Raw genomic sequence first — 15,671 nt, 5'->3', positions numbered from 1 at the left:
GACTCTATTTAAAAATATAATTCTATTCGATGCTTCTCTTTTAATTTCAAACGGAACAAATGAAAAGAAAAAATTTATAAATGGCATGACTTCAAAAGTTCCGACGTCGTTAGGAGATCGCACTAATTAATCAGTTACTCAAGTTCCACAGAGAAGCCAAGTAAATATTTTATTATTAATTTTCCTTATATTATTTTTTTCTGAATTTTTAAAAAAAATTTTCTATGCTTTTTCTTCAATAGAGAGTCATCAAAAATACTAAAAGAATTTTTGACAAATAGAATAAAACTGATATTTTTTTTTAATCAAACGAGAAGAGAATAATAATTTATATTTCTATTTTAAAAGATATTTTTTTTTTCGATTGTCATAAGTTTTTGTTTTGAAAAGATAAAAAGTACATTTTGGATAGGAAGATAGGAAAGAGAAATAAATACTCAATTTTATTTTTAAATTAATATATAATTTTTAATCATGTGGATTTTTGGAGGGCTTGGGGGCCAGAGTGTACAATTACATACAAGCGATAGGAATATTCTCAGGGAGTGATGCGGCCTCAGAGGCCTTATTGCTTTTTCGAAGGGCCCATATTTTTTATTTTTTGTTATCGAGCACAGGGCCGCTTTTAATGTTCTTGGAAGAAATTAACAAAGTTGAGCAAAATTTTTTTTAAAAACAAAGGACTCGGTTAAAATCGATCATTAGGCCCTGAGCTTGGGTCCAATTCTTTTTTTTTTTCTTTTCTTTATTTTCAAATATTCTAGTTATTCTTTGTGCTGATCGTGTTCTTTTTTTTGTCACATTGTATAAACCGTTTTTTTTTCTTTAAATATTAATTTTTCGCACTAAAAAGACAGTCATAGAGTTTTATATTTTCAGAATCACGCTCTCGGTTTCTAATGGGTTTTTTCACAAATTTAATATTTACGTATATAAATTTTAATTTACAACATTTAGCAAACGGGCCGAAATTTTCGAATTACCCGGTTCGAAACACGAAAACGTGACAAAAAAAGCTGCACCTAAAAACGAAATCTAGTCTAACCAGAAATCGTTTTTAATTATCACGTCTTCGAAATGAAAAATCTTTTTTTTAGATATAATCTGCAGTGAAATTTTTATTTACAAATTTTGCAGCAAGGAAATTGCGAAACTATTTCCACGAGCCTTGACGATTTTATTTCGAATGATTTTTCCTTTCGTTACATTTGCGACGTGTTTATTTGCTTCAAATCTTTTTGTAAACAAAGAACAAAAGAAGGAAAGATTTGAAGCAACGAGTTTTTCAAACCATGACAAGGAATGTTTTTTTTAGAAAAAATTAGAAAAATGTTTTTTAAACAAATTTTGGTTTTATTTTAAGTGTTAAATTTTTTTTTAAGTTAAAATTAAATTAAAAATCTCTGATAGATATAATTTGTAAGTTCTAAATAAAAATACATAATTTTCGTATACGAATGAATGAGTTAAATAAATTTTTCTAAATAGTGGTTTGAATTGATTTTTTTTTAAATAAATAATATCGAGGAATTACATAGAGAGGTGCAGCTAATCAGACTATCCCTAGATACTACTAGCTTTCCGTATTTGCCGTTGTGTTTTTTCGAGACCACTATTTTCTATAAAAAGAAAATCATAATATATTTATATCTATGTAAATAAACCCCCTCGGCGCATACAAATGATAGTTTTTTTTTGTATCTGAAATTTAACTTACTCTCTGATCCTGCTTTTAAGCACAGTTTATTATTTTTTTTTCTTTTATCTTTGCGAGTACAATCCCCGATTGTTCATGATGTGTATTCTCAAAGACTCACGTGAGTTGAGATTGCATTATGTAATTTCAATTACATGATTTGCAATAATTTATTAGAAACCTCTACTTTTTATACAATTTGCAAAGAGTGATGCAAAAACTTCATCGCGATACCAAAATTTCTTACGGAGTTTTTTTTTTACAAACAAATACGAAAATTTTTTTTTTTCAAACATAAATGTACTTTAATTTAAAATATTTTTTTTTTGTTCTTTGGTATTACTTTTTATTTTATAAATATTTTTTTACACTGAAAGTTTTTTGTTTTAAGAAACGTTGGTTTTTAAAATTAAAGAACATTTGTTGAAATTCGAAGAATTTGGCATTCGCTCTGAAAGAAGTTGGAAAAAAAAATTGCAAAATAGTTCGAGAATCTTCCTTTTCGCCTTTTTTTTATCACATGACGACACTGATGACGAGACTTGAAACTCGATCCTTCTTTTCAATGCGAGATTTGAGATTTTTTTTTGAAAATAATAAACTTTTTTACATTTTTGAAAAATGTATTCTTTTAAAAATCCGGAAATGTACAATATTCTTAGAGAAAATTTTTTCCTTTTAGAAATAACAATGCACTTTAAAGATTTTAAATCTTGAAATTTTTTTTTTTCTTGATTCGTTTTTTTTGCCGAAGAGAAAAAAGAGAGATTTTTGTTAAAAACGAAAATTTTAGAGATCAAGATTATGAAATTATGTTTTTTCCTCCGCCGTCGGAGAGAATTTAGCAGAATCGGAAATAAAAATTAAAAATTTACAAGAATTCTAATTTTGGTCAAGTTTTTTTTTATCTAGAAAGCTTAATTTCGAGCGATTAGTGGTTTAAAGAAAATTTTGGGTGCGTAAAGGAATGTTTTGCCAAAATGACGTCCGGATAGAAAAAAATGTTTCATGTATAAATTTTTTGACTCGCGAACGCGATTTACGACTCTAATAATCCATATAATAATATATTCAATAATTAATACAGAGAATAGTCGTATTTATATATGCAACTAGGGTACATATGTACAAGGACTGCAAATAGTGGAGGTGCACTTATATATTGCAATATTATAGATTCTCTTAATGTCTAAGTATTCGCAGGTAGAATTCGACTCTTTTTTTTGACGAGTAAATTTACAAAGGGACCTGGGAGTGTTTTTGGGAAATTTCCCGACTTATTACACTCGCATGGACACACCTGGGTTTTTTCGACGATTACCGTCAGTTTCTTGTCTTCGTTAAATTGCACTTTTTTTTTGTAGTTTTAACGTCACATTTCCATTAGGGGGGGGAAATTGTTTTGACTAAGTTGGGGCTACGATGGTTCGGACGTTGAGTCCGGCTCTAGGGAATCCTCCGAATTCGAATGATTGCGCTCCTCATCGTCGAGGAACTCGGAATTTGTACTGGTGACTTGATCGTTCTCCTGTCACGGACTCCCCCCGCCAGCGTCCGTGTCGCCCCTGTGTCCTGGCGTGAGACTGGGACTCCGTCGCTTCTCCTGCAGACCATTGACCATGTTTTCGATTGATTTCAGTTCGCCGGTGGCCGAGACGAGACTGCCGCTGCCTGGCGTTGGCGACCTGGTCGGAGGCCTCGGGGGTGGCGACCTTGGACTGAGGGTGCGACTTCCCGGTGTGACGGTTTCGAACGCAGAACCGTGGGAGGAGGCGGGGAGTGTGTAGGGAGCGAAGCGATGGCCCTTCAATTGGTGGAGAGGACTCGCCAGCGGATGTGGATAATGAGCAAAAAGCGCCGGATGGTGAGAGGCGGCAAGCGCTAATTGGGCGTTGAGGATCATGCCGGGTGTGACGCCGCCATGGAGGCCGAGGGGATTTGGTGGTATCAGGTGACCCGGGCCGGGATAGAGACCCGGCACCGGGGGGTAGAGGTATGGCAAGAGGGGCGGATGGAGTGGCGGTCCCACCGAGACATCCGGCCTTGGACCTTCGGACGCCGCCGCCTGGCCCATGGTTCCTCCACTCTCAGAGCCTGAGGACTCCGAACCCTCCCCCCGTTCACTGTTGCGATCGTCCCTTTCTCGCGAGTGCTCCCGCTCCCGCTGATGATGAGCCGGATGAGGCGTGTCCGGTCCCACAACGTCCAGGAGTTTATCGTCGTCGTCCATAAGATCATTGCCGGAATTCGATGATCGCCTCTTCTCGGGCGACGCCGGAGCACCAGAACTCAAACGAGAACCTCCGCCTGACACCGTCAACAGCGCCTGTCTTCTGCAACAACGACTCAGAGTTAGCAAGAAATAATAAACAGTTGGCTAAAATTAAATATTTTTCCGATACTAAAAGTCATTTTACTATTAGTCACAAAATTAAAAAATACAAAATTAAAATTAAAAAAGTCCCCGTTTTTCTGCAGATATTAAATTGAGACAAAAACGTTGCTTCGCAACATATTTTTTTGATCGACAATGTTTCAGTATCGAAAAAATATTTTATAAGCATAGAAAAAAAATACAACTTTATTTTGCTGATTGATACGTATTTGATTTTTTTCGAATCGCTAATTATATTCGTTTTCTCTAATCGGTGTGTAGGAGAGAGAGTTAGAAAGTATATATTTCTCGGGAATAATTACAATCCATACACAAATGCGGGGCCTCGTGATAGCGCATTAAACGAGAATTTTTACTCTAACAATGTTGTCGAGTCCTTTTCCTTTGAAGTCCATCGAAAAGAAAGCGAATTTATTACCATAAACAAATCCCGCATTAGTTAAATACCGTTCTTTGCTTTTTAGACTAGAAAAAAGAATGCAAGTTTTATAATCAGTCAATTTTATTCACAACTTTTCTATCAAATCTCGTTTCATATTCAAAAAAAAGGAAATACAAAAGAAAAACAAAAAAAAGCAAATAATAATCAAAATAAAAAAATAATTCTTGTTTTATAATAATAATAATAATATTCTTAGAAGTTACTAATTTCGGGAAAATCTTAATTTTCAAATAATAATGGCGAAAAATACTAACGATTAAATAATTATTTGAAAAATATCCTTTTTGAATTATTCGAATGAATAGAGGATTAATTAATAATTCATGTTGTAGATTTCTGCTGGGCGCAAGGGAAAGAGAGAGAGAGAGAGAAGAACTGGGACGATTATTTCTTAATGACGAGAAGAATATTGATAGCCAAACAGCCGTCAGTTGATATTGACGAGAATTTTCCAGAAAAGCGTGAGAAGGGAATCAAGTTGAGTTTTAATAATAAATGCAAAGTGATTCAAAGACTCGACGAAGGGTTTTAGCATTTATCGTCTTATATAAGAAGAGAGTATATATATGTGTATATATGTATATAAAGTGACGTCTGGTATAAGTAGATACTTGAAGAAAAGACATGTGTTTAAATCGCTTCGAAAGCTTGAGGAGAGTGTCTGTCATACGTACATACAAAGCAATAACTCACCGCCTGATGACGAGAGGATTTATGCAAACCCAGTAGCTAGTCTCTGTAACGTGCGAGGTATTAAATTAATTATCTTAATTGCACCTTCTCAGCGCCTTTTCTCTGCGAGTATATATCACACGCTTCTTCAATAACATTTTCACGCCCGATTCATCAATTATTTATTCCGCTCAGACAATTTGTCCCCTTCTTTTTGTTTTCATTTCTATATATTTTAATTTTTTTAATTTTTCCGTTTAATTTCTACATTAAATTTATTCGTTTCTTTTCTATATTCAATTTATTTTTTATTAACTATATTCATTGCATTTTAAATGTTTTCAATTTTTAAATTATTGTAGAGCAATTCCACGGGAAGTGATCTGAAGAATTTTCGATGATTTTAGCAATATTAATAATACTTACTGAATTTGTTCCCTCATATACATGGAATAAAAATGTATAAAAGTTTTTTCAAAATTTTCAAAATTTTTTGAGTTACCGCTTACTCAAAATTTTGGTCGGTTTTTCAAAAAAGGCACATAACTTTTTTCTTTGTTAACCGATTAAGATAATTTTTTTTGGAAAATACTCATAATAAGAAGCACTTTAAAGAAAAAAATAAAAAGAAAAAAAAAAATTTTTTTTTGCCCGAAAAAATTTTAAAAAAATTTTTTGAATCAAAATTTTGAAAAAAATACCTCTTCGATTTGAAATTTTTTTTTTTGTAGTTATTGTCTATAAAGTCAAGAATCCTTCCTATAAATTTAATTATGGGACAACAATAACTTTACGAGAAAAAAAATAAAATGTCCAGCGCGGCATGCCGGGACTCGTGCATGTATTCGCTTATGGCGGCGCAAGTATCGTTCCAAATCACTCTACAAGTCACAATTTTTTGCCAAAACGATTTTTCTTTTTTTCTAAATCTTCGTAATTAAGTCTTCTATCGATCTCTCGAGCCCGGTTTTGAAATTTTGTTTTTAAACATTTTTTTAATAACAATAAATTTTAAAAAAATCATAAAATCGTAAACTATATTTTTTTCAGCTTCAATCATTCAGAAAATTAATCAAAAAACCTATTAAAAGAATGTTTGAGTGTTTCTGATGTATAACAAAAGTATACCAATTTATTAAATTGTTTAAACAATTAATTGTTATTTCTTTCCTAAACTGTACTTAGGGTTAGAAACTTCTAGTTTTTTTTAATTGTGCATTTTTTTTTTGTTTAAACAATTTATTTTTTGTAAAGTTTTCAATTTACTGAACTTAAAACTAGAAACTTATTATTTAATTTATAGTTTTCTATTTTTTAATGAATTGTACTTTGAAAAAACTAGAAACTTTAGCCTTAAGTGCAATTTATAAAAAAATGGCAACAATTCATTGGCTAAACAGTTTTATAATAAATAATTTTTTCTTTCTTATCATCAGTAGATGTTTTACTCATGAAAAATTGTAACAATAGAGAAAAAACTAGAAATTTCTAACCTTAAGTACAGTTTAGGAAAGAAATAACAATTAATTGTTTAAACAATTTAATAAATTGGTATACTTTTGTTATACATCAGAAACACTCAAACATTCTTTTAATAGGTTTTTTGATTAATTTTCTGAATGATTGAAGCTGAAAAAAATATAGTTTACGATTTTATGATTTTTTTAAAATTTATTGTTATTAAAAAAATGTTTAAAAACAAAATTTCAAAACCGGGCTCGAGAGATCGATAGAAGACTTAATTACGAAGATTTAGAAAAAAAGAAAAATCGTTTTGGCAAAAAATTGTGACTTGTAGAGTGATTTGGAACGATACTTGCGCCGCCATAAGCGAATACATGCACGAGTCCCGGCATGCCGCGCTGGACATTTTATTTTTTTTCTCGTAAAGTTATTGTTGTCCCATAATTAAATTTATAGGAAGGATTCTTGACTTTATAGACAATAACTACAAAAAAAAAAATTTCAAATCGAAGAGGTATTTTTTTCAAAATTTTGATTCAAAAAATTTTTTTAGGGTCATTCCATTATATTTCACCTAAAGTCGTTGCGGCCTATTTTCAGAAAAACATAATATTTTGTAAAAATGATTTTTAATATCAGCACAATCCATTTTTGGCAAATTTTTTATAAAATTATTCGTATTTGCTTTCGAATTTTAATTTTTAAGTGGAGGTGCAGGGAAAAAAGGTTATTTTGACAGCTCTGAAAATTTAATAAAAAAACACAAAAATAATTTAGATAGTATAAATGTTTTGATTGAAATTTAATCACAATAGTCCAATTTACTTATATAAATTGATTGCTATGTAAAAAAGTCCAAAATATTAGATGAAAATTGATTTTTAATCTTATCTGTCAAATGCCAAAATTCACCATATTTTTATTATATTTTTCTAGAAAGTTTGTAAATATTTAAAAATTTATTACTACTTAATATTAAGTACTTTCAAAGTACTTTCATATCATGAGTTGACTTTTTAATATTATGGTGTAGAAATATGAAAAATGTTACCTTGAATATTGAACTTTCCAGGATTTTCGGTGATTTTGAACACTTGTAACTCCTCAGGTGCAAAATAAAAAAATCCAATTTTTCTCCTTATACTTAAATTAGACCCTGTTTTCCATTCTGTCAAATTTTGGCGATGGATTTCGAACTATTTTATAGTTTTATTCAGTTTAGAAAATCAGCTTCGAAAAACGAAATTGAAGGTTAAAATGCAAGTAGTTCTACGAAACTGAAGTTAGTTGTCTTAATAGCCATTTATTTATTTAAATTAAAATTTTAGTCTGCAAATAAGATTTAAACATTAAAATTCATAATTATTTTTTAAAAATATTATTTCTAAAATATATTTAAATATTTCAATTATATATAGTATTAAAAAATGCTTAGTAAATAAAATTTTGATTTTAAATATTTTATTCTTCAATAAAAAGTTTTATGAATGGCTATTAAAAAAAATTACTTCAGGGTAAATTTTATTTAAAAAATTGATTAGAACGTAATTGTGAGGAGCAAATAATAACAAATTTTAATTTTTTTAATTTTTACATACGATGAAATATAAACGATTTTTATTTTCAGATTTTATGGATTAAATTGCTATAGCAAATATTTTATTTTTTACAAATCAAGGAAAGAAATGTCTTCAAATTCTTCCGATTCAGAAATTTTCTTCATTCTGAGTTTCGATGTCGAAAGGGGAATGTAGCAATGATGGCTACGTGTTCCTGGAATAGTTTTCATCGAGTTGTATCGACGATTGAGATGTCTTTTAATTCTTTTTACTTCACCTGCGTCGACTTTTACGAAGTGGATACCCAAAATATGCGTTTTGCAATATTCAAACATTTCATCAACAGTCAAAATAGTGGAGTTTCCATTAATTGCTTTTAGACTTGCAGTTCTGACGAGGCGCTTCACTGTGCCACCTACGCCATCGCAGGGACTTTTCCCGTGGGCAGTAGCGAAAAAATTCCACGATGCTGATATTCCAAAATCTTCGAAATGATGGGTTAAGTTACTCAAGTTTTTTTTATTTTTGTATTGGGTAGGAGCCCCATCAGAAAAATAATGAAAACAATTTACGTTAGGGAAAATGAGTTTCACCTCTTCAATAACTTTCATTTGAAATGTGTGAACAGTAGAGGCTGAGTGTTCCTTACAATCCGAAAGTACGCAAAAATTTAACGCTTTTAACTCTTCATTTTCTCGAAAATAAAAGACAAATGGATGGAGGGTGGCCTGATCGTTAACCCAATGTCTAGATTGTATTTCATCCTGGACAACAAATGTATAATTTTGGGCGAAATCCAAAAGCACAATCATTTCATTTGGAGGAAGATTTTCTTTTAATTTATTTAAGTATTCCTCTTGTTTTTTAAAAACAAAATGATGTTCTTTAATTGACTCTAAATTCTCTATCAGTGATAATATAAATTCATTTCGAGATTCAGTAACTGGAATCAAGTCTGATCTATCAACATGAACCCATTGTTTATATTGAACAGTCGATCCTTCTTCCATTTTCGCTTCAACAATATCATTTATTTCATCGAATCCAGGACATTTTTCGCAATTTCCCATCATACAGTCTTCCCTACGAATGTCACAAACGCCAATTTTTAATAAATTTGTTAATGAGTCCTCAGGTTTTAATAAAGCCATCCGCAGCTTCAAATTTTCATGACTTATGCACACACACACATTATGAGTGCCTTTAGGACCTGCTAGGACACACCACTTTGGCCTTAATTCAGCAAATTTCGAGAAGCCTAATTTTACATCTGGCTTTTTTTCCTTGAAGAATGAATATAATTCCTTTAGATTAAATAGAACTAAGCGTTTCTGTTTCTTTTCCTTTTTTCCGAATTCATTTCTAATGGAAACGTAATCTTTGGCTCCCGGGCACATTCTACTGTACTCATCTTTTTCGTAAAAATCGATTATTTCTTTTCTCAACGAATCATCAATACCTTCTCGACATTTATAAATAACTTCTGGCAAAATCCCGTGCGATTCTGTTAAATTTCTAGCTTTTTTTGCGACATATTCAGAAACATTAAATTCTTTACACATTTTTTCTATTGGCCAAAACTTTGGAGCTAAGCTTAAAATTTTAATTTTATCTGCAATCTTATCTGAAAATTTAATTTTTTCTTTTAACTCTTCAATCAATGTCCTATAACTTTGAGCCCATAAAATATCTTCGGAATTTGGAGTTTCAATTTGAAAATTAAACGAGTCATTTAATTCATCGGCCAATGATTTTGATGATTCAGTTAAAGCTTTTTCAACTATGCGTTGCCTTTGAACACAATTCAATTTCCTTATTTTATTTGGTTGCAATCCTAACATTATCAGAGCTTCATCTTTTGAGCTTTCTATAAATTCAATATACAATAAAACAATGAATGACTAAGCAAACGAGTTATTGAATTAAAACGTTCATATATAGACAATTTAATTAAGCGTAACAGATACTACACAAATAATGCAGAAATAAATTATTTACAATAATACAAAATTTAAATATATTACCATTGGGAGGTACAAATGTAGGATCATTAATTGTATCGAGTTCAGCCGCCTTTTTAATTTTCATGTCACCTACTTTTATTCTACAATTTGAACAAATACTCAAACCAGGTATCAATTTCATAAAATTGTTCATTTCCGCATAATCTAAAGTTATCTTCCGTAAACCTTTTTTAATAAGTATCTTGTGTGAATTAAAAGGGTCACAACATTGTCGTCCAAATGTTTGGGAATAATGATGAAAATATTTATATTCATGTTTCTCACAAATTGTGGTAATTCCATCAAAGGTTCTTAATTTTAAAATCAGTTCTTCAGATTCGTTGTATTTATCTTTTATCATTTGTTGAATCAGTTCTTTTTCACTTTTGCATGATTCTTTAAAATAAACACCTACAGAACACTGCATTTTTAATAATTAAAATAACACTTTAGAAAATTAAATGCTTTTGTACTAAATGTACATTTGTGACATAACCATCAATAAGGTTATTTAAAAAACAACACATTGTTTCATTAATAAAAAATAAAAATTATCTTATCTTTTCACATGTTTTTTTACAAAAAAATAATATTAGAAAACCATAGCCATTTAAGTTAAAAATTATTTCAATCTTTTAATCTATTAAAAACCGAAATATTTAAATATATTTTAGAAATAATATTTTTAAAAAATAATTATGAATTTTAATGTTTAAATCTTATTTGCAGACTAAAATTTTAATTTAAATAAATAAATGGCTATTAAGACAACTAACTTCAGTTTCGTAGAACTACTTGCATTTTAACCTTCAATTTCGTTTTTCGAAGCTGATTTTCTAAACTGAATAAAACTATAAAATAGTTCGAAATCCATCGCCAAAATTTGACAGAATGGAAAACAGGGTCTAATTTAAGTATAAGGAGAAAAATTGGATTTTTTTATTTTGCACCTGAAGAGTTACAAGTGTTCAAAATCACCGAAAATCCTGGAAAGTTCAATATTCAAGGTAACATTTTTCATATTTCTACACCATAATATTAAAAAGTCAACTCATGATATGAAAGTACTTTGAAAGTACTTAATATTAAGTAGTAATAAATTTTTAAATATTTACAAACTTTCTAGAAAAATATAATAAAAATATGGTGAATTTTGGCATTTGACAGATAAGATTAAAAATCAATTTTCATCTAATATTTTGGACTTTTTTACATAGCAATCAATTTATATAAGTAAATTGGACTATTGTGATTAAATTTCAATCAAAACATTTATACTATCTAAATTATTTTTGTGTTTTTTTATTAAATTTTCAGAGCTGTCAAAATAACCTTTTTTCCCTGCACCTCCACTTAAAAATTAAAATTCGAAAGCAAATACGAATAATTTTATAAAAAATTTGCCAAAAATGGATTGTGCTGATATTAAAAATCATTTTTACAAAATATTATGTTTTTCTGAAAATAGGCCGCAACGACTTTAGGTGAAATATAATGGAATGACCCTTTAAAATTTTTTCGGGCAAAAAAAAATTTTTTTTTTTCTTTTTATTTTTTTCTTTAAAGTGCTTCTTATTATGAGTATTTTCCAAAAAAAATTATCTTAATCGGTTAACAAAGAAAAAAGTTATGTGCCTTTTTTGAAAAACCGACCAAAATTTTGAGTAAGCGGTAACTCAAAAAATTTTGAAAATTTTGAAAAAACTTTTATACATTTTTATTCCATGTATATGAGGGAACAAATTCAGTAAGTATTATTAATATTGCTAAAATCATCGAAAATTCTTCAGATCACTTCCCGTGGAATTGCTCTGTACTGAAAATCATTGAATTCTTGTAAAGTATTAATCAAAAAATTCGAAAATAAATGAAATCATTTCAAGAATTTTATCAACATTTATTTTGAGTAATTAAATTCTTTCGAGATAATGTAATTAAAATTTTATTGAAAATAATTTGATTCTTGACAAGATTTTTATTAAAATTCTTTAAAATAATTGAATTGTTTTGAAGAATTTATTTCAATTTTCCGGAAAATAATGGAGTTTTTTAAAAATAATTTTTACTGAAAATTTTGAAAGTAATTGAATTTTATAAAGATTTTCTTTTAAGCTTTTAAAATAATCGTGTTTATTATTAATTGTAATTAATAATTTTCATATTAAATTATATGAAAATTATTCATAGAAAATTAAATTCTTTTTAACAACTTTATTAGAGTTCTCGTAAATAATTAAATTTTTTTTTGCAAAATTTCTTTCAATTTCTTGAAAATAATGTAGTTTTTTTTTAAACATTTTAATTGAAAATTTTTAAAATAATTGAAATTTACAAAGAATTTTATTAAAAAAAACTTTTGAGAACAATTGAATTGTTTAGAAAAATTTTACTACAATTTTTAAAAATAATTGAATTTCTCAGAAGAATTTTATTATTTACAAAAATAATTGAATTCTTGCCAAGAATTTTACAATTTATAAAAATAATTGAATTGTTTAGAAGAATTTTATCAGAACTGTTGAAAATAATTGAATTTTTATTAAAACTCTTGAAAATAATTGAATTCCTCCGAATCATTTTATTATTTATAAAAATAATTGAATTCCTTTGCATAAAATAATAATAAAATGTATGAAAATAATTGAATTATTTCAAAGAATTTTTTCTGAATTTTGTTGAAAATAATTGAATTTTTTAAAGGAATTTTCTTAAAAATTTTGAAAATTATGATTTTCTTAAAAGAATTTTTTTTACAATTGTTGAAAATAATTGAATTTTTATTAAAACTCTTGAAAATAATTGAATTCGTCCGAAACATTTTATTATTTATGAAAATAATTGAATACCTTTAAAGAATTTTATTATTTTTGAAAATATTTTAATTTTGCGAAGAATTTTATTGTTTATTTATGAAAATAATTGAATTCTTGCGGAGGATTTTTAGAAAAATTTTTTCTGAATTTTATTTGAAAATAATTGAATTTTTTAAAGGGATTTTATTAAAAATTTTGAAAGTAATAATTTTTTTTTAATTTTCTTCAAAATTGGCGAAAATAATTGAATTTATATTAAAATTCTTGAAAATAATTGAATTTAATTAATATTTTTAAAAAATAATTCTATATTCTTTTGAGAAAGTTTATTAAAATTGTATTCAAGATAATTGAATTTATTAAAAGTTTTGAATAATAATAAACAAGAATATTTAATATTATTTACTAAATAAGTGAATTTTTTAAATTTTGAATCTGTATTCATTCAAAAATTGATATTTATTCTTAAAAATATAAAATTTTTTATTTTACAAAATAATAATAAATGGAATACCGCGTTCCGCGCTCCTGTCATTTGCTAGTATTTCACAAAGTTCAAAAATTTTTTTTTTAATTGTTTTTTCCCCCGAAAAGTTAAAAAAATAATTTCATAATGTTCCAAAAATTAAAAAAAAAATTTTTTTCCCTGAAAAGATAAAAAAAACTAATAATATATGAAATTTCAGATGAAAAGGAGGATGTTATTATATGGAAAAGGTGTAGTTTCAGTAGTGAATTCAGATGAAAGGAACACACCAGTTGGCTTAATTTCAACGCATAGATAATGAGAGTTTATGTACAAATATAGACGAAAGTTGTTTCCGCGAGGACCAATTAAGGTCACTTTTAAATCTGTGATTCCAACCTCTTCAACCCTTGTAAATACATAAAGCTTTGTGTAGGTCTCAACCAAAGCCGCGTTGGAGACTATGAGCAGCTTACCAGTCACTAATACCATGTAATGCGATCAGTACACCAATACAGTGACTAACTCGGATCGTATACACAACAAGAACACACTTCCCTGTTTCCGTCACAAGTTCTCGGTGCTATGCGTTAAATCAATAGTTCCATAGACAGTAAAGAATTTACACATAAGTAGGTCTCTCTGTACATTTTCTTTAACTGGTCATCGCGTGAAAAAAATCTCTTTAACCAAAAGTAATGAAAACCACTTTTTTCAACTTTTAATTGCAATTAATCACTTTTCTTCAATTGCGCATATATGTGTTTGTCGCGTTGCAGTTTCTCCTCTCGACTTGGAGAATTTTTCCTTAGTATTTCTTCACTTTTGCTTCTTCTTTGCTGTTTTTGCTTCTTTTCGCTTTTTTCCCTTTTCTTCTTCTGTATTTGGTGAAAAATATTTTTTTTTGCAACGATTTCGTATTTCTTCTCATTTCATTTTTTTCTTTTGCTTCTTTCCCTTTTTTTCTCTATTTAGTGAAAATTATTTTTTTTGCAACGATTCGGTTGAATTTTAATTTTAGGGGAAATAGTTTCTTATTCGAGAATGAGAAGAAGCAAAGAGAGAAAAATACCACTTGGGGGGATTAAGAGAGATTAGTGTCGTTTTCTTTTGACGATTCGCATAAATTGTTGATGGGTCGAATTAGAAAATCGCCCTTTCGCACCTGCTAATCGTCTTTTGCTTGAAATTCGCTGCGTAGGGGCATTTGAGGTACACTTAATTAGTCTGGAATTAAAATGAACTCGAGGAATGAACGAGCCAGCGAGAGAGTGAGAGAGAAAGAAAAAGAGAGAAAGTGTGTGTGTGTGTGGGTTCTCTTTGAAATGACGACGCGAATTCACTCGACTATTTAGTGTCATCGTCGCGATGTTGTCCCTTCGTTGCACGGAATTATAATCAGCCCTTCGATTCTACAGCAACATTTCACCCTTCCCAATCCCTTACAACACCCTCAGGGTCCGCTTTTCGCCATCTCTCTCCATTTGCCCGTACATTTAGTCCCGACAAAGACGAGAATCGGTCCGTTCAAAGTGATCTCCTCCCTTCCCTCAAGCGAGTCGACCTTGGATTAGGTAATGTCAGGGGTTACAACTAGAGTGCGAATTCTCTTCCGCAGCTTCCCGTCTGCATTTTAAATTACAGAGCCGAGAATCGCAGCTCGAACGAGAAAAACGTCTCCACGATCCCCTGCGCGAAAAAGGCCTTCGACCAACTTTTTCCAAACCTCAAACGATTTCAAGGGTTCTTTTTTCCTCAAAAAAAAAAAAAAAAAAAAAATTCCCACGAGGGAAAATAAAGTACGGAGAGAGAGAGATAAAGAAAATTCAGGGTTGACAAAAATTAAGTTTCGTTTTTCCCCGATTTCGAGAAAAAATTTTCACTGTTTCCCTGACTCTAAAAGAATATTCTTGATTTACTCTTAAAATTATTAGATACTCAAAAAAATGTTCTACTACAATTGCGAATTTCTTTAAATGTAAATTTATTCGAAAACAACAATTTTTTTAAAATAAATATTTAATTATTATTATTTTTGCATAGAAATTAAAATTCTTCAAAACATTTAAATTTCAATAACTTTGCAGAATATTTTCTTTTTTTCTTTTTTTGTATTATAAAACATGAAGATATCGATCATTCCGAGTCGAAGACTCGGAAT

At 29.2% G+C, this 15,671-nt stretch overlaps 1 protein-coding gene across 5 annotated transcripts in view; it reads right to left on the bottom strand.

Moving 5' to 3' along the window:
• Nucleotides 1–441: 441 nt before the first annotated feature.
• The window catches only part of LOC122511358 (optomotor-blind protein-like), a 158,163-nt gene continuing 142,933 nt past the window's right edge, over nt 442–15,671 (bottom strand). For 4 of the 5 annotated variants that reach the window (XM_043626539.1, XM_043626538.1, XM_043626536.1 and 1 more), the window contains exon 7: nt 442–4,029. In XM_043626539.1, coding sequence (XP_043482474.1) covers nt 3,228–4,029 — 802 coding nt within the window. In that variant the 3' untranslated portion in view covers nt 442–3,227. The remainder of the gene's footprint in view (nt 4,030–15,671) is intronic. The other variant, XM_043626537.1, reaches the window with a different exon arrangement.

Source organism: Leptopilina heterotoma, unplaced genomic scaffold (genome assembly GCF_015476425.1).
Source record: "Leptopilina heterotoma isolate Lh14 unplaced genomic scaffold, ASM1547642v1 Lhet_81, whole genome shotgun sequence".
In the NCBI taxonomy this organism is placed as follows: domain Eukaryota; kingdom Metazoa; phylum Arthropoda; class Insecta; order Hymenoptera; family Figitidae; genus Leptopilina; species Leptopilina heterotoma.
Note: the sequence above shows the minus strand (reverse complement) of the source record. Positions and strands in the feature narration are given on the sequence as shown.